We start from the raw sequence: 19072 nt of genomic DNA, 5'->3' as shown, positions 1-19072 counted from the left end.
AAGAGGGGAGGGGGGAGTCATCTGAGGACAGCGAGGGAGCTAATGCAGCTAACTGCTAATGCGGCTAACTGCCCTGCAGAGGACGACAAGGGGGGGGGGGGGGGGGGGGGGGCACGCGCGCGCACACATATGCCAATGCGTGTGCGTGTGGCATGACTGGGCTAAACCCACAGCACTGCATTGCAGTATAGGTGGTTGGCATGCCGACTGCGTAAGCTCACTCTCTCACACACACACACACACACACACACACACACACACACACACACACACACACACACACTACAGCTGTGTTTGTGTGTGTCAAGTGGCTGATTGAGAGTTCAGGATGACATCACTCACAAAACACAGTTTTGACTGAGCGGTCAGTGTATGTGATGAGGTCAGAGAAAAGATGACAAAAAATAAATCTGCTGAATCACATCCTTCTTAGAAAAGTTAAAACTTCACCTTTTAGTTTTTCTCATTTTAATCACAGAAAAAACATTTAAAAATGGCAGTAAATGGTGCTGTTGACAGGAAAATTGACAAAACAATTCAGGTTCGTTCTTAGCAGGTAGGCAACGCAGTGCGAGCGATGAGCTCATCAAAGTTCCTTCAACTGGTGTTCATGTTTGTAAATTGGTCAGTTTTGTCCATTTCTAGGCTCCTGAGACACACCCTAATTATGTCCATTATGATGTCCATTTTGTCTCAGCTAAATAGCAAAGTTAATAGAAATCCCTATCAAACATGAGACATCCTTGAAAAGTCCAGGATTCCTTCTTGAGTGCACAAGGACTGAGGGTAGAAAAATGACGTCAAAAGTCTGAATGAAGCAAATGTCCAATACAATGGACACAAATGAATAGGTTGGGTCTCAGAAGGATAGATCATCCATATTAAACTTTGGCATTAAATATTTTACTGCCTTCTATTTTTTTTTTGTTTGATAACAGAAAAAAATGACAAACTGAAACTGAAATGTTACTGACATATAAACCCACAACATGTTTTGGTTGTCTTTTTTTCCGGCCCCCAAATTGAAAATTCTTTAATCTCACCATTTTAAATGATGGCCAAAATAGATGGACTTTAAATCCCACCATAATGATTTTAAATCTAATCAAGACAAACCTGTCATGGTGACTTAAAATTTAATCATAACTTTAGCTCGATGGAAGAAAAATCCAACGGCAAAAAGAAATGAGCTTTTCATAGTTCTGCCACTAGATGGCAGTAGCACATGGCTCACGCTGCAGTGGAAGGCTCCAACCAGTTGGTGACGCCATTTTGCTGCTTTGCCAAGCTCCACTCAAGGTAAAACAAAACATTCTATAACACCCGTTTTTAAATGTGAAAAATAAAGGACCTTCACAAAATGAAATTGCCATTTCTGGTGGGGCTGGAACGGATTAATTGTACTACAACTGATAATAAACATAAAAATCTCTAACTTCGAGTTGAATTGGAATTTCTAGGGGAGGGGGGTTAGCTTCATCAAACAATGAGAACACCGTCACATCCACCGAGAGGAATTTCAAACTTCACGCTTCACGCTGGACATTCAAAAGTTTGATTTTGTAGTGGAAAACAATCACACTAGGGGGCGGGAGGAGGAGGAGGAGGAGGAGGAGAAACGTTTCCACCTCCTGGCTCGAACCCGAAAAAAGAGGAAGAGGAAAAACAGGACGATGCAGGAGGAGGCATAGAGGAGAACGCAAAGACTCAAGTCCACGCTGCTGAAGCCTGCCAACTTCTCGCCTTCCTCGCCGACGGGCGACAGGGGGGGCCGCGGGTGTCGCGGGGTGGGGGCGCGCGCAGAGGACAGGTTGTCCTCGCCGTAGTGTCGCTGCAGGAAGTGGGACACTTCCTCGCGCGCCCAAACGCGGACGCCCGCCCGCTCCTCGTGGCACGACGGGCAAAGTGACGGGCCCGGCCACAAACGTTTGGGGAAAAGCGGGTCGTCGCTCAGTGAGCCTCCCGTCCAAAGGTAAGAGTGGAATAGGATTGAGAAATGGAAAAAATAAGAAGAGGAAAGGGAGGACAAAAGTGGGACAAAAGTGAAGACGAAAAGAAAGAAAGCGAATGTCAAAATCCTCCAAAAACAGAATGCTTGCATGTTCACGTGCGTGCTACCTGCCAGCCTGAGGTTGACCTGGTTGTGGGTGTCCCAGAGCCACAGCAGCTGCTCGCTTGTGCTGTTGACGGAGGCCAAAGTTGAGGAGGCGGAGTCAAAGTGACGTCCGCACTGCTGACAGCCGAAGAAATTTCGCATGTAGCCGCGCATCACTGTCAACACGGCGCGTGCGCCGACACCCTCGAGGCCTAAACGACATGCACACAAGTTCATTCTCCCTCAGGTTGTACTGTACTCTGTTGCCATCTTGGGGCATCATGGTGCAAAGGAACTATGTTAAACTAACTTGAGGAGATTCAAACAGACTCACTCTCTCTCAAAGAAAAAAAGTCATAGCATTACAAGATTTTTTCAGACAAAAAGTAGTCCTTTGGAACCAGCTTGGGGCATAATTATGCTGTTGAACTATGTTGAAGTCATTTGAGGAGATTCATTTTGACAATCAGAGCATTGATGCCATTTTGCGGGATCTTAACGGTGAAGTAAATTGAGAAGTTTCCTCTCGACAAAGAAGACCTTTGGTGCCATCAAGGTGAAAAGATGTCTGTTAAGTTTTCTGAAGGACTTCATTAGAGAGGAAAAAAAAACTGCTTTGTTGTCAGTTTGTGCACCTTTGTAATGTTGAACTACGAACAAGTAATTCGAGGACATTCATTTAGACAAAAGTAGTGCCTTAGTTCCAACTTTGGGCATCTTTCTGCCATTTATGTCATTTGAGGAGATTCATTTAGACAAAAAGAAATGCTTTGGTGCCAGGTGGGCATCTTCGTGATGTTGAACTATCCTGAATTAATTTGAGGAAATTCGTTGGACAACAGTAGTTTTGTTGTGAAAGTCTGATGAAGTACCTTGAAGAGACCGTTGGCGCCATCGTGGGGTGTGTGTGCATGTGTGCGCTTTTGCACATAGATACGTACCAGTGTTAGTGAGCGCTTGGGGTTTGTTATGATGCTGCACGGTGAGAACATGGAAAAGCGTCCAGAAGGCACACGGGTAACCCCGAAGTCCTTCTCTGCTGCCCTGACAGCCGATCCAGTTGAGCCCGGATGCCAAAAACACATCGGACATCTGAAACAGGAAGTGGACGCTTAAAACAGGTAGGGCAGGTGGGTGGATGGGTGGGCAGGGCTCACCCTCATCTTGTTGTCCACTAAGTCCAGGACAGCCTGGTAGGGGATCTGCTTGAGCGGCAAGCTGTTCAGCCAATCAGAGAGCGTCTCCATCAGCTTGACCACTGGCCCGCCCCCAGGATACAACTACACATTCACACACATCCGAGATAGTCAAGTCAAAAGTGATGGTGGCAACGTGGCGGCTGTATGTTACCTTGGCAACCAGTGTGACAAAGTCCTTGAAAACTTGAAGCTCCTCCCCCTCTAGTGTGGGGTGACTGGCCAGCTCCACTCTCAATACATAGTGAAGGGCTGACTCCAGATCAGCTGTGTACACCTTGGACCTGTGTGCAAACACAGACCAAAGACAAACATGGTTACATGCACAAACCCACAAACACATGCACAAATATGTATATACACCCATACAAAATACAGACACAGGCACACACAGGCGTGTTTACAATCAGCATTGCTCAAATACAAAATACACACAATCACATGCATACACACATACACACACACAATCAGACACACAAATAATTACCTAAACAGAGATATGCACTCGTTAGGCAATTATAATTGATCAGATACACACAAATACAAATTGATGTGTACGGCCACGCACATATTCTAATGTACACACATGCACAATATACACATTCACATTTGTATACACAAACACATATAAACAATCAGATACACAAAAACATAGTGCACACTCATGATTTACACACAAGATAAACACTGATGCATGCATATACAAACACAGATTTTTGCGCACATGCACACATATACACGAGACTTATATACACATAGGAAAAATACATACATTCAAAAATGTGTGCACGCACACACACGTGTATATGCAATTATACATGTTCAAATACAGATACAAAATACACAAACACATGCAAGCCGGCATTCGTAATACATACAAAAGCACAGAAACGTGCACATATTTAGGTACGTACACGTACGTCTACAAACATAACACAAACAATAACACATAAAGACCATATACACATATTCAAAATATAAAAACATATGTGTATGCACAATCATACATGCTCCAAAACATATGATACCCCCTTTTTACCTGTCAAAAATTGTCCAGCTGCTTGGCAGGGCTGTTCCTTCAGGGGGCGTCAGTGCCTGCATGCTGTCAGTGTGTGCTTGGATCCTTCGCCGGACGCCAGGTAGTGAACGCAAACACCACGTCACGAAGAAACGCAAACGTTTCGCACTGAGCAACATACAAACATCAAAAGTGTGTTAATCACATGTGTGTGGACTCAAGCACATGTTGTGCTGTGTGTACACTCACATGTCCACTTGTGCGTGCGTGCCATCGGGGTTGAGGAGGTAGACGTGCGGCAAAACTGTAATATTGAGTCGCTCCAGGAGGGCGACGTCCGAGCTGAGCGCCCGCCGCACGCGCACGCCCGTGTATGACAACATATCCAATGTCACCTGACACCACGCAGGGCGCACACATCAACACGCCCATTAATGACAAATGCGCAACTTCCTGCCCTCTCGTGGATTGGCCGCGACTTACCTCTCGCCCCACGTACGAGTGCTCATCCTCCACGATGATGGCTGTGTAGTGGTCTGACCTTTGACCCAACAGAGGAAGGATCTGCGCAGAACTACGCATACAAACAAACACGTATATGCACACAGTTGACCAATATTATGGTTCATTTTGCTTGTGCTAAGTGATGAATGCCAAGCTGTGTTGTGTGTAATGTGAGAATGGGTATGCATTTGTGTGAGTGTGTGCTCGTGTGCATTCATGTTTGCGTGCATGTGTGCTTCTATGTGTATGGGAGTCCATGCATGTGTGTACCACTGTGAGTGTTGTGTTAACTGCGTAATTGCTTCATTATCTACTGTATAGCTATATGGATAATGTGCGTGTGTTGCTGTTGTTGCGGCACCTGTACGGATGAAGTGCGGGTGAGTGGTTGGAATGGTTCTGTAAGATGTCTATCATCAAATGTCTCACTGACTGGACGTCTCTGTCGACACCTGTTGAAAGCAGTTAAAGGCAAATTGTAAATTAGTGAGACAAGAAGAAAAGATAGTGAAACAGAAAGTAGGTGTTACCTGTATAGGTGGTCCCTTTCTCAGTGGGTGGCGAGTAAGCAGGGAAATACTTTGGAGAGACGTTTAATTAGCAACTTGTTGGCTTTCATGTTCAGTGGAACTTTGCTTAACAAATTTGCAAATGGTGCTTGACATCGCGAGGTCCATTGCTTCACTTATTTTTGCAGTCCATAGAATGCATTTATAACCGCACGGATAAAATTGAAATATTAACAATGTGATCCTCCAAATATAGGACGCATCTGTGTAGGGGATGCACTCATATTTTTAGGGTCAAATTCAGGCATTTTCTACGTTCAGTTTGACGACAATGTAAAAACAATAGCAAAACGCAGTGAATCTTATCTTCGTAAATTCTTCATATTTTCTTGTTGATTGTTTGTTGATCTTGTTTCTTGTCGTAGTTGATCAATGACACTGTCATTCATTTTAATAGGAACCATGACCTGAGTTTGCCAATGTTTCAGTTAGCGAACAGCGTCACAAATTGAATTTGTAAACCGAAGTTCCACTGCATTCGAATACAAAAGATGTTGGGGTTTTACTAACTTTAAACGTGGGGTAGAACTGGATGTTGTACTCTTTACACACTTCGTAGTTGTCCTCCTGCGCACAGTCCAGCACCGCCAGCTTCACTGCCTGCTGCCAGTCTGACACGCACATGCACACAGAGGGGGTGGGAAGATCTCTTTAGTGTCCATCTGTCACGCTTTGTCCCTGAGGACCATTCAGCCGCACACCAGCTGCTTCTCCAACACAGATGCACACACAAGTACATTCAAACAAAAATACAGAAACCCATTCACGCACAAAAATAATGGAAGACACAGAAATAAGAAAAGACTGTTCCTCACTACTTTGTGGTTCATTTAGTGTTTCATTTTTTTTTTATTATTTCAGATCATAATATCTAACTTTTACTGCAGTTTTACCTCGCTTTTCAGTTGCATTTTCTTGCAGCAAAATGCCAATTACAGCCTATAATCAGGAGTTCGGTATTTAGTCCACATTTTGCCTTTCAGAAGTTTAATGTGTTACATGTAATGAGGATGGAAACTATGAGGGGGTTTGTAATGGCTTAATACAGGTCTAAAAAAGGTAACAGGCCTATTTAGGCACACACTATAGTGAAGTCAAATGCCGCATTCGAGGGAGTTGGGAAGTCGGACTTATCACACTTGGATTGTCCCGGATCAAACTTCTAAAAGTTCAAGGCGAACATAAACAACAAATATAGCTGATAGTGATAAATTGTTAGGGTTCTTTTTTTTTTCGAACACAACTCAGACCTGCCAGTTCAAAGGGGTGTTTGAGCGCACTTTTTCTAGTCGGACGTCGGAAAATTCAATCTTCCCCAGCTTTCTGTCTGTAGCATATGACAGGAGTAAAAATTGGAGAGGCGTTTGACAAACAGAAAGCTCAAAACAGATGGTTTGAAATCAGACCCACCGCCGACTACAGTTAGTCAAAAGAGAAGCAGAAATATACATGACAAATAAAATACATGAGCTGCCCACGTTTTAATAGCTGACAAGGCATGATCCCATCACATAAAGGCCTAATGAACCTTAAAAAATAGATATATTTTTTAAAGAATTTCAGAAAGAGACAACTCCTACTTCGCTGGACTAAACTTGTTGCGGTTGTGATTGGGACCAGTTACCGGCGAAAAATAAAGAGCACAGCACACAAAATCGTGGTTCCAAAATGCCCAAATGTCCACCCTGGCGTACCTTTGACGTCCCGAGCCAGCGCCTTCCAGGTGGCCGAGAACTGGATGCAATGTCCGCACCAAGACGACAGGAACTGCACCAGCCAACCGCACGACGAGTTGCTAACGGTGGCGCTCAGGTTGGAGCCACTCAACAAGCTGAGCGGGTCCGAGGGCGAGTACAGCCGGCCGCCGGGTGCCTCAGGTGAGCCGCCGCGCAGCAGCGACGCCCACACACACAAGGCGAGAAAGCGTCGCGTCGCCATGCGGCGTCAACGCCAAGAAAAACAGGGACGAGATGAGCACAGCGTCAAACGAGCGCGGCCGCAGCCGACAATAAACGCGAGAAAGCCGCCGGGATCCATGACACTAGCAACCGGAAGTAGGGACGCAATGTCCCACCCCTCTTTGCCAAGACCGGAAACAAGCAACACTTTCAATATGAACGCAGTGGAAGCCAGCGGACAAACAACTTCCGGGTATGTTCCTGTACCGCGATCGATGACGTAATCATCGGGGGGGAATAGACAAGAACCCCGTGGCTGAAGTCAGCGTGACATCACGATGACGTACCTCGAGACGGGGCAGCGCTTGTAAACGCAACTCTGATATTTGAGCTGTATTTTGCCTTTTAAACAGTCTTTTTGTCATCGAAATTCGTTCAGCATGGTTTACGATTATCATGAGACATTACCGGCTGACGCAGGGATGCGATACAACTCAAAGTTAGCGTGTAGTATTTGGAAAAGTATTGGAAACACGCCCTTACGAAATTGTAGTTGACAGACGGATTAAAAATCCAAAGGACTATAGTACAGTTTGGAACCAACTACCTGACAAAGTCATCCAGTAAGTTTATTTTTTGGTTCACTTTTTTTTTAGCTTAATTTACTATTCAATCACTTATATACAATAATATATGGACAATTTATTATGCAGAAGCGAGCATAGTTGTATATTGAATCCTGGCAGGTGATTAAAACGTCATAAACCGTTGCCTGACAAATAAATTTGCTTGGATTTAGGTTTGCCACACTGTTCCTAGAATGACCACTTAAATCCATTTATCTTCATTTCCTCTCAGGAGGAACAATTAAAAACTGCAGCACAATGAAAATATCAATAACGATGAAATAGGATTTCTATACTATTCTATTTATTCATAATTAACATGCACCAATCGGAACAGCGCTCCAAATGTACGATTAAAGGTATTCTATCCATTATAAAGCTTATTAGCGGCATCTTTCGAGCGTTCTGGTTATAAAAAGCAAGTAAGAGTTCAACTCGTTTGTAATGCACTTCGTGCGTGATGTGGATCGCGACGTTAGAAAGCCCCGGATGTTCAATTTTATCAATAAAGTTTGTTTAAAAAAATGTAATTAAACATCTACGAGAAAGGACTTCAGAAGGGAAACAAACGAATGGCGGAAATGTACACTGTTTTAACATAACCGGCGATTTTTTGTTTATTTTTTCTTCCACGCATCAATGACATTTACGGAAGCTCGCGCTGCTGCCATGCCAGACAAAAAGGTGCATATAATTTAATACCGATAAATAATAGGTAAATAAATGGACAAACTTCGTGAGATTAAAAGTTTTATTTAAGTGAAATGATTTGTTTTAAACGTGACTTTTAAAGTTTGCGTATTTAAATGCCATCCTTAAAATTGATGTTCTTACAATGATCAAAGGACTGAGTGACGTGTGAAACATCGAAGGAATCTTGCGTATCTTGGTGTTCGTTCTCCTCCAAAAAGCGCCACGTTTGTCTTCCGGTAACTATAGCAACGCGGCGACACACTGCCAGCACAGCGTCAGCCCTGGCGTCGAACGTTAAAGTGAGTATACAGTAGTTGCCGTCATCATTCGACATGAATGTTCAAAGTGTCTAATACGTAGTTTGAGTCTACGCTTTTGAAAATAAGGCATTTTTAGAAGAAATGTCTCAAATTTTGGAACACCATGGCCTATCCCCATATACATCATAAAATGGACTGATTAAAATTTTAATGGAAATATGTGCTTTTTGATTGGAAAAATGTCTCTTAGTGAGCACCTCAGTTTTGAAATTAGCACTATAATATGGATTTTATTATACATTCAAAATTAAATAGGAATTACGTTTGGGGGGGTCACTTGCGACAGAAACTAACCCTCAATAAAAAAATTGTCTATACTGTATATACTAATGAATACTGTATATAATGTATAATATAATGCATAGTTATATATACAAACTGTAAAATATACTGTATACAGCTATAGTTTTGTTAGTATTATTATGAAAACCAGATTCAGAATCGGGTTAATTCTGAATCAGGTTTTCATAATACTAACTGTAGACCAAGAAAAGTTGAATTGTGTCTGAAAAAACATTGTAAAAAAATGTATTATTATTGAAAAACGTCTATTATTGAGAATCTACAAATCTAAACGTATTACGTTTAAATAAAACCTTATTTATTTTGGAAAGGAAACTACAGAGTAGTAAATTCCACTATGAACTCCAAAAAGTAGCTCAAATTGTTACCTCATACTCTTGGTTTCATGAATAATTTCCATTTTTAAAAGGAAGCTTTATATGTATTGGTGTGATGTCACAGACTGCCTTGTACCCCACTGGATGACATGAAATGAGTTTTGCTATCTTAAATCGACGAGGACAAACCTAAAGCAGGAAAATATATGTGTTTGATGATTTTGAGGCTTCGATTTTTTTCTCTCACAGATCTCCATAACATGACATCGCTAGTCATGGGCGTGGCCAGAGAGTCCATAATGGACAAGCCATTGCTGACTAAAGTAAATAAACACTGATTGATTAAAATGGTGTGCACGTATGGCCGTGTGTTTATCCGTGTGGTTGTTGCTACATGTGTGCGTTTGTGTACATTAGGTTCTTACATATTCGTGTGTATGTATATATTTTAGGAAAACGATTGTCCTCCCACTTTGGGAGGCAGCAGCAGGTTGCATGTAGACGAGGAAGTGGCTGCAGGTAACGCATATGCACACTTGGAAATTCATATGGTGTAATCAGAACCCGGAATTAGTCATTTTTCTAGAACGCATGCCCATTTTTTTTGACAATGCTAGTTTTTCAGAAAATACACCGCCACGCTATATTTGTCCAAAAATGGCTCTTTTGATGTATTTTTTTTCCTGTCTACTTGCCTATGATCAACCAGCCACCTCTAGGCAAATGAAGAGGAAAACAGTTGATTTATTCTATATTTCATATATTGACTTGTGTGTTCATAGTCCTGTCCCGGTGGAAGGCCCTGTCCCGACAAGAAAACGCAACCCGTCGTCCCGTCACCAACTTTGTGATCCAGAACAAGGAAGCGTTGAAATCCGGTTACGTGACAGCCAAACAGGTGAAGGAGTACCGAGCACAGATGGCCGCCGTCAAGCACAGCCCCGCCCCATACAAGGGCACAGCTCCGCCACAACGCCCCAAAATCCCAGACATCACCTTTGGCCTTAAGACAAGGTTGCAACACGACAACTCCAAAAAATAATACGTGATAAAAGAATTAAGATGATGGTGTTCCACAGGCCACATTCTCCAATCTATGACCTTTTGTCTCACGAGTACGCTCGCCGCTGGCTCCAGGAAAACATGAAAGGACGCAGCGAACGACGCCATGTGGTCAGTTCACACTCGCGGGTGTTAACAAAAACACGTGAGGCATGTGTGTATTCTTTTTGCAGGTAAAGTGCGTGTCGTTTGCGCACACGCGCACCTCTTTACTCCGCACCAAACCTCCGCTTCCTCACATAAACACGCACACGCACACATGTGCACGCTACGCACAGGTAAAAAGACAAATTGTGATGCGCGTGCACGGCGATGCGCTAACCGCATCTGTGTTCAGGTGGGCCCTGCTCTCGACACCTTGAGGAAGCATCGTGCAAACCCGCAAGCCAACAAGTTAGCTAGTTAAGTATGCACGTTAACATGCTCTCAACAGGCGAAGACATCCAACATCAAGAAATTGTCATCAGGTCCTGTTAATGAGTGATGTCATGTGTGTGCAAAAAATAAAAATCGTAAAAAGATCCCATGAATCCTGTCGTCAATTGTTAGCACATATAGGACATCACAACAAAGTCATTTTTTAATGTGTCCTCCAAATGTGAGACAATGCTTAATTTTTGGCTCACTGAAGCTCCGCCTCTTCCGGCTTCTTTTTCTTCTTATTTTTCTTTGTAGTGAATTGGAGACCGGAGGCGAATTCGTAGGCTGCGGCGTTCTTGCCCTTGATGGTCTTTAGCTGTGTTTGACGCACCCTGTGGAAGGAGGGCGGTCGCAGTGAGGTTAGCATCAGTGCTAACGGGCTAGCTGGGAAAGCAACGATTATTTTTTATCATTTTGAAACCTTGTTTTAGTTTTCCATATCACTTCTGCCTCAACAATAAACATTCTTGCATGATAAAGTTTGGTTTCCCAGAGTAAAACATGTTTTAAAACTTGTACATAAAAAATGTATCAATAAGGTAGTAGAAAAATATCTCTATTGCAGAAAATGACTAAATTAGCTTTTGTTTTAATGCACCAATCACGGCTCACCTTTTTTCTGGGTTTAGTCATGTGACATCACAAGCTGAGTTGTGATTGGCTGTTACATGCACCTTGAAAAGTGGATTTTTTTTTTTTAAGTATTAAATGCAAAATAATGTAGTCATGAAATTAAATATAGCCATATAAGAATAACTCCCGTGTAATAGAGGGATGGGGGAAAAAAAAAAAACATCAGGACCATTGATAAAATCAACCCCTATCAAAATGTGTGGAAAATTCAGCTTCCAGTGGTTCAGTGTAAAATGTGCGACATATAAACAGTGTTGTGTGTACATGCATGTAAAGCTTTCCCCTTTATATGTGTGTAGTTGCGTGCATGCAGTAGTAGTGTTTTGTTTGCAGCATGCCCTCACTTGTGGTGTGCAGTTGCGGCGCTCCTGGGTTTGTGCAGCGTTCTCTCCCCTTTGTGAGCGCGGTGGGGTCCGGCGTGAGCGGCGAGGCTTCGCGGTGCGTCCCTCAGGCCGAAGCTCTTGGCGGCGTGGCCCAGGTGAAGGGCGCGGATGTGGAACACGTGCTTGAGGCGGGCCGGGTAGCTGGCGTAAGACCTCAGGTACGAGCCCAGGGCTGAATGCAGTGACATGACATATGATCGGGTGACGTAGGCGGGCGGGGAAAGGCGGGGTTGTGTACCTTTTTTGGCGTTTCGCAGAGATGTGGCGTCGGCGTGGACGAAGTTCTCAAAATGCGTCTGCAGGACGGTGGCGCGCTCTCGGGCTTCCTGCTCCAGTGCGCCGCGACTCGTCTGCCATGCATCAATCATATAAGTTCAATAATAGGCCTTAGCGATTTTACAAACAAAAGAATGCTGCATTTTTATGTAAAGGTTTAATTTGATTTCAAATGATTACCTCTATTGACTATTAAAAAAAAAATCCCTGAGCAGGGTTAATCATTTAATAGTAATTTTAACATCATTATTGTAGAGATCTCAAAACTCCATGATGCAAAAAAGTACAACACAAAGTTGTTGATATTTAATTAACTTTTGACCTCAAGCTCTTCATCAAGGCTAATGCCACCCGTTACCGTGTTCCATTGGTCTTGCAAATGTTTGAAACACTGAAAGGTAATTGTCAATGTAGCAGTCGTCTTTTTTTATATCCAGATATTAAATATGATCAAAATTTGCTATTCATAGCTATTGGCTCACTATATGTCTGTTCAAAGTTTACTGTACACCGAAGCACTTATTTTAGGTCTTTCTGGACGTTTCACAGGAGTGATTAGTATGTTTATGGATCCCTCGTTTGCCTTTGGTTAAAGCACTATTTTGAATAAAATAGATGATTTGCTACCACAGAGGAGAGGCCACGCATAATTTATGATATATATGAAGTTTGTGATGCTGTGGCGTAAGCTATCGTAGTACATAGCAAAAATTAAATTACTTCCAGGAGCATGGGTGACACCATGACAGACGTTTTTTTAACCAGTTTAGAACTGCTTAGTGTAACCCGTGAACTAGAGCATACGAGCCCCTTAGAAAAACAACAAAACAAAAAACTTTTGTTGATATTTCTCTGAGATCGCAGTTCTTAATTCCACAAAACGATACAATGTTCATCTCTAGCAAAAACGCAAAGAGGCAAGCAAGAGCGTATCAAACTCCATCAAATGGGCAGTACCTGGCTGTGGTACTTGCCCCGCCCCTTGAAGGCATCGTCCTTCATGAGATGTGCCAGGACATCAGGCAGCTTCATTTCCGATAGGCTGAAAGCAAATGGAAACGGGTCAGCGCAGGGAGTAAACGGCAGGTCCAGTGGATACGGGGGCCTCACCTGATGTTGACCTTGGCCAGTTCGTTCACAAATTCGGACTCGCCCGGTGTGAGGAAGAGCAGGCTGCTGCCCGCCAGGCCTATGCGCGCCGTGCGCCCTGCCCGGTGCACATACTCCTCCACGCTGCACGGAGGAGTGTACTACACACACACGTCACCAGCAGGTCACCCAATATTCTCTCTGTAATGTGTGTGTGTGTGTGTGTGTGTGTGTGTGCAAGCAAGTGTGCATGTGTTTTCACCTGTATTATCCATGTGACCTGAGGTAGGTGTAGTCCACGAGCGGCGACGTCCTGAAACAGGAACAAAATAATTTCAAGATAAAAGTGCGCCCCTACTGGCCATCGTGTGAAGTAATTCAAGACAGACCGTACACAGCAGAATTCCACACGATGAAGTTGAAAACTTGTGGAACACCTCCGAGCGCTCCTGTCCAAGAAAGCAAACATCAACTGAGTTGTGCTGGTGACAGTCAAGATTTTATTTTTTACATCTAGCGACAATGGCTGACTTCATATCGTTTAAACAGTTGCTGGGGGAAAGTCACAAGTTGCGACTTGGTACAAATGACAAAATATTGTTTGCGTCACTTTCACTTGCCAATTCAAGGTGTCAAAAAAACCTACTTAATTAAGCTGGCATTTTATTGCTCGGACCCTGTTGCCAGCATTTAGCGCAGCCCTTAGCATAAATTAACCGCAAGCTAGCAGCGCGTGAGGGTCCCTGAGTGCGGTTGAATTACTTTTCAAAGGCAGTTTTACAGATAATTTTGACTTAGCTTTTTAAACCAAATAACAAAAAAACATATACTTTTTATTTAATTTGATTACTGTGTCCTATCGTTTTTAGCAGTTAATGGGGACAGACCTGGAACAGAATTCTTTGAATGTGGAAAGTATACATTACATACTTGAGATAAAGATTATTGCTAATCTTTAATTATTAAATATTATACAGTAACTGTACTGTTATCCCTTCCCGTTTCCATCCCTTGGCTGTAGTCAAAGAACAGTTAAACTAGAGTGGGGCCTGTAGCTGACCAAATTCCTTCACATTTATGTCCGTGCACTGAACCCCGGCCTCACCTCCTGACGCATGTTGCCGTGGAGACGCATGAAGTCAAGGCCAGACCGCCCATTGGCCAACAGGACGCCGCAGAAAAGAGTGTGCAGGAAATCCACCTCCTCGCAACTCGACACAAATACCATCACCTTCTTGTCCTAATCCACACATAGGTTACAATCAAACACATATAAGATCACAGGTTACAATCAAACACATATAAGATCACAGTGAGACACGCACACACGAATGCATACCCGGCAGGCGTGGAGGAGGAAGGTGGCGAGACACACGAGTCGAACTTTACTGGGCACGACCAGCACAAACTGTTGGAGGCCCGTTGGCAGCGCGAAGCTTTCCGATTGGCCGACGGCAGCGGGGTCCGAGGGCGTGGTGGCGCTCGCATCGGGGGAAGCGGGCTCACACACTTGGATGCTGACCGGATCCTCGAGACAAATGTCTGCCAAACGTGTCACGCCTCACACACACATACACACAGGAAGTCACTACTAGTGTGCATACATGCATCGAGGAAGTACGGACACCAGAATTTACCCTGTGTGAGTGTTGCTGACAAGAGAACATTTTGTCTCTTTAGTCCAGTTGAGTTCAAAGCATTTAAGATGACTGACAGGTCCTTCTCAAAGCCCAAGTCCAGCGTCCTAAATGCACACACACGCACACACAAAATGTCAAAACATCTCCAAAGCTAAAACCATTTGCGTATGTAAATGTGTGTGGATTATTGTGTCAGTCTGCTATTGTGCACATGTGCGCGTTTTGTTTCTTACAGTCTGTTAGTGTATTATTGTGTGTCTGCACTTTAGGAGTTATGTTGCAATATTGTGTGTTATTGTGTTTGTATACTATTGTGTATGTGTGTGTAACACATTTCCACGTAATTATGATGGACTAAGGGAGGAATTTGCACATTTAAGTCGGCATGGTCTGTTAAAATGTCATCAGTAAGACTGACAAATGTGTCAAGCTGTCAGCATCAGTGTGCAGTCATTTACGTGTATCACGCCAGCCTATATGGAGCACGCGAGCACTGTTAGCTTGTGGCTAATTTATGTGGGACACAGTTGTAACGGAGACCAAGTCACCCGTAAACACTGACAACAGTTGCTACGTCTCAATATTAATGTCAGCGCAATCAGGTCATTTGTTAGCAACCAGAAATGGGCAATTGTGATTTGAGAACGACATGGTGTATAGGGAATGGCGAGCAAACGTTGCAGCAAGGAGACTTGTCAAGCTGTTGTGCCAGGGACATACTGCTAGGAACAACTTCAAAATAAAAGCATTCCAAGGAATTTATGTCCATATATATCGATTGGTAAAGAAAGTTTCATTTTATTTTTTACATTAGCCACCATTTTTTTAACTGAAGTGCTTGAAATACTTGGGGACATTTTTTCTTTTTTAATTTAATCGATTCTCAACATGTAAATACACATTTTGCATAAATGTAAAAAAAAAATGTGTTCAATAGGAGAAAAAAAGTTATTTTCAAGTACTTAATAGTACATTTTAGAACTGTAATTTCAACTGATATTTTTTGCTCATCATGATCATACCATGGAAATCTCAATATCAGCCCATACCAAGTTGCAGCCCTCAGTAGTGGTGCGTGTTGGTGCTTTGTATTATGTTTGTGTTAGTGTGTTGATGTAGTGATGATGCATTTGTGTGGGCATAAAGTACCGGTCAGCCTCATCCAAAATGAGCCAGCGTACAGCGCTGAAAGCGATGCTGAGGGTGTGTTTGATGTGATCCACCAGTCGTCCCGGGGTGGACACCAGGATGTTGATGCCTTTGCGCAATCTGGTAAGGCGACACAAAAATGTGCACTTAGCCAACATTATAACATTAATCTTGACTAAATCTTGTTTGATGGCTAAAACGGTTTCTACCTGGCCTTCTCCGACTTCCTTTTTTCTCCGCCCATCAGAACTCCAGGGACAATCCACGTGAACGGCTTCAGGGGGGAAAGAAAGCACAGTCAGCGCTTGCTGTCTTTTCAAAAAAAAGAGCATCAGCGGTGTTTACCTTGAGAAGTTTCTGAAACGTGCTGAAGGTCTGCTGGGCCAACTGGAGAATGACAAGCACACAGGAATAATCAGCAACGACAACCAGCACCTCTCATTGGCTGCTGCACAGTCATGTGACCAAGATAGAAATATTGAGGTCTGCTAACCTCCCTGGTGGGGACGACAACGAGGGCCAGAGGACCATCTGAGCGCTGGACTTTGGTTTGGAGACCTTGTAGGTTCTGCACCAGCGGGACAGCGAAAGATAAAGTCTTACCTGGCGTGATGACAACACGTACATCAGCACACACACACACACACACGTGCACAGCCACACGCACACACACGGACCTGAGCCAGTCTGGGATCGGATAATGGCGTCTCTTCCAGACAACAGCGCCGGAATGCTCTGCTTCTGAACACTGAACGACAAAGCATCACTCACAGTTGTGTGTGAATGAAATGTATGTAGAGGTGCAACGGTTAAATTGACAACCAGGTGATAATCAAATTAATCAAGAATTATTTTTGATAATCAATTATTCGTTTACACATCCACAATTGTTCAAATCCTCAGAATTTCAGCCCCTCAATAGTTTACATTATTAGGTTTCTCTAGTCCTACATGAACAGATTGATGATTATTGTGTTGAATCAAAAAGATACAAATACCAGCTTTTATTTTGAGGAAAAAAACAAAACAAAAACAATGATCAACATTTTTACCTCTATTTTCTGACATCACGTAACAAAGTCACTGAATCATAAAAAAATAATTATGGTAGCTTTTTTTCTCAGCATATTTTAAAAAAGTCCTATTTTTGAATAAAGGGATGGAAATTAAAACTGCATGTGAAAAGTCACCTGGTTAAAGTTGAAACCTTGAGGACTTTGTTCAATGTTGCCACCTGGTGGATAAAAAAAGCATTTCAGGCCAAAGAACTCACTGTGTGGAAGTATGCATGCACAAATGTGTGTTACCAAGTGAGGGTGAAGGTTCAAGTCTGAGAATGAGTCAGAGGTAAAAATCTTCTCTGTTAATGGACAAACGTTGACCCTTAAAGACAAGAAAACAGCAACAATTAATTAGGAGAAGACCAATGAAGAGAGGACCAACGTGAAAATCTAGTTTCAGTACTTTTTAATGCAATGACTGGAACAGTAGTTTTCTTTTCAAATTAAGAGCTAATTAATTGAAACATGAAACAACTTTTTATTTAAAATTATTTTAAGCAGAGTCAGCAAATGAGAAATGACTGTCTGACCAATGAGGCGCTGCCTTTCACCTGTTAACGTCAGGGATGTCTGGGTTGTGTTTGAAAAGCGATGACGTCTTGATGGCCGGTCTGCCGTTCGTCTTGGCATCCGTCTTGGCTTCTGTCCTGCGCTGAATCTGCACACAGACATAAAAAAATGATGTAACAGGCTGTAAGTTGAAACTTTTTACAGCAAATAGGCACACCGGTTTAAAAAAGCGGTGTCATTGCCTTGATGACCTCACAAGTTGGTAAACAGCACATGAAGTGACACTTCCTATCATTTGACTGCCATACCTGCTGGTGCGCTGGATGCGGAGCCTCTTGCACCCGAGCCTGTTTGGCATGGCGCCGCTGCTCTTTGGAGGGAGGCGACTTCCTTTTGGCCGCCTTCACTTCCTGAATGGTAAAAGCAACATTGGTCATCTTGGTTAAGCTCACTCACATTCCAACAATGTGACTGGACGACGACAGACCGCTATCGTACTTTACGCTACTTCAATGACCATTGTGAGGTGTGTGAGCGTGTGATGAAGTGCGAAATGAGGTAGCCTCACAGTAGCCCTCACCGTAGAAGTCAGAGGTGAACAGGAAGTGACGTTGAGACACAACTGAGCGTCTGATGACATTCTCCTCCAGCCTGAGAAAACAAGTCACGGGAAAAACCCATTTGAAGGCACGCCATCTAGTGATGCGTTCAAGAACCGCCAGGACACTTTCGACTACGATTTGCAACCAAATCTTTTAAAGAACTTCTATACCGAGGGTGTCTACCACATTTTTTTAAGTTTAACTTTAAATTCAACAAACATTTTAAATTCACGCTAACTAGCATACAAGCGTAAGAGTTTATTTTACGTTCGAGTAACACCAAGCAGCTAATACTAGCAACTTCATCTCCATAGCGAGCAGTCGCTTTCGGTCAATAAGCTAGATCACGCGCACAAAGATTTAAAAAAACACTATCAAAACATGAACGAAACAGTTGAATACCCACCTCCTAGCTTGCAGAGCGAAAGCACGCGTGTGTATACTTCCGTTTACGTCACAAAGCCACGCCCATTTAACTTATAGTTCTTCTTCGATTGTGTTTGAAGGCGGTTGGCATTCGTTGCGTCGCAATATCGCCACCTGTCGCTTTCATGCGCCTCTTATTAAATTTTACACCAGTGATCTGATCAAGTTTCACTTACATTTTCTGTGCTATTGGAATATACATATGTATATCAATTCACATTACACACATGCGCTCAACTATTTTACTCTTCCTTTCTCCCTTCTCTTCCTCCATTATTTAAT

General features: G+C 43.1%; 3 protein-coding genes across 9 annotated transcripts; 1 reads left to right on the top strand and 2 right to left on the bottom strand.

Moving 5' to 3' along the window:
• Positions 1 to 451: 451 nt before the first annotated feature.
• qsox2 (quiescin Q6 sulfhydryl oxidase 2) lies at positions 452 to 7531 on the bottom strand. Its single transcript, XM_088427933.1, has 12 exons — positions 7077 to 7531; positions 5893 to 5993; positions 5344 to 5392; positions 5175 to 5265; positions 4793 to 4883; positions 4559 to 4704; positions 4331 to 4477; positions 3446 to 3575; positions 3253 to 3375; positions 3037 to 3187; positions 2119 to 2307; positions 452 to 1959 (listed from the first exon to the last, which is right to left on the bottom strand). The coding sequence occupies exons 1-12, from the start codon at positions 7318 to 7320 to the stop codon at positions 1577 to 1579; spliced, it is 1845 nt and encodes a 614-aa protein (XP_088284059.1). The 5' UTR covers positions 7321 to 7531; the 3' UTR covers positions 452 to 1576.
• Positions 7472 to 11127, top strand: cfap77 (cilia and flagella associated protein 77). 6 transcript variants are annotated; one of them, XM_088428415.1, is made up of 7 exons: positions 7544 to 7903; positions 9789 to 9862; positions 9992 to 10058; positions 10322 to 10553; positions 10619 to 10712; positions 10775 to 10879; positions 10939 to 11127. In XM_088428415.1, the coding sequence occupies exons 2-7, from the start codon at positions 9800 to 9802 to the stop codon at positions 11005 to 11007; spliced, it is 630 nt and encodes a 209-aa protein (XP_088284541.1). In that variant the 5' UTR covers positions 7544 to 7903; positions 9789 to 9799; the 3' UTR covers positions 11008 to 11127. The 6 variants fall into 6 exon arrangements, with proteins under 6 accessions (XP_088284532.1, XP_088284541.1, XP_088284517.1 ...); XM_088428391.1 differs by adding an exon at positions 8752 to 8898 and having other exon boundaries at positions 10775 to 11121; XM_088428382.1 differs by lacking the exon at positions 7544 to 7903 and adding exons at positions 7921 to 8590; positions 8752 to 8898 and having other exon boundaries at positions 10775 to 11121.
• Positions 11128 to 11163: 36 nt separating this feature from the next.
• On the bottom strand, positions 11164 to 18828 carry ddx31 (DEAD (Asp-Glu-Ala-Asp) box polypeptide 31). 2 transcript variants are annotated; one of them, XM_088427888.1, is made up of 21 exons: positions 18771 to 18828; positions 18343 to 18413; positions 18071 to 18172; positions 17804 to 17910; positions 17499 to 17574; positions 17382 to 17425; positions 16869 to 16939; positions 16685 to 16794; positions 16537 to 16578; positions 16401 to 16465; positions 16192 to 16311; positions 15040 to 15146; positions 14742 to 14962; positions 14508 to 14642; positions 13792 to 13851; positions 13665 to 13715; positions 13424 to 13563; positions 13271 to 13355; positions 12276 to 12387; positions 11999 to 12209; positions 11164 to 11353 (listed from the first exon to the last, which is right to left on the bottom strand). In XM_088427888.1, exons 2-21 carry the CDS (start codon positions 18400 to 18402, stop codon positions 11224 to 11226), a joined length of 2049 nt encoding a protein of 682 aa, XP_088284014.1. In that variant the 5' UTR covers positions 18403 to 18413; positions 18771 to 18828; the 3' UTR covers positions 11164 to 11223. The 2 variants fall into 2 exon arrangements, with proteins under 2 accessions (XP_088284014.1, XP_088284008.1); XM_088427882.1 differs by having other exon boundaries at positions 17804 to 17914; positions 18072 to 18172.
• Positions 18829 to 19072: the final 244 nt, after the last annotated feature.

This window comes from Hippichthys cyanospilos, chromosome 1 (assembly GCF_059441005.1).
Source record: "Hippichthys cyanospilos isolate Australia breed blue-spotted pipefish chromosome 1, RoL_Hcya_1.0, whole genome shotgun sequence".
In the NCBI taxonomy this organism is placed as follows: Eukaryota; Metazoa; Chordata; class Actinopteri; order Syngnathiformes; family Syngnathidae; genus Hippichthys; species Hippichthys cyanospilos.
This window is presented reverse-complemented; position numbering and strand designations above follow the sequence as displayed.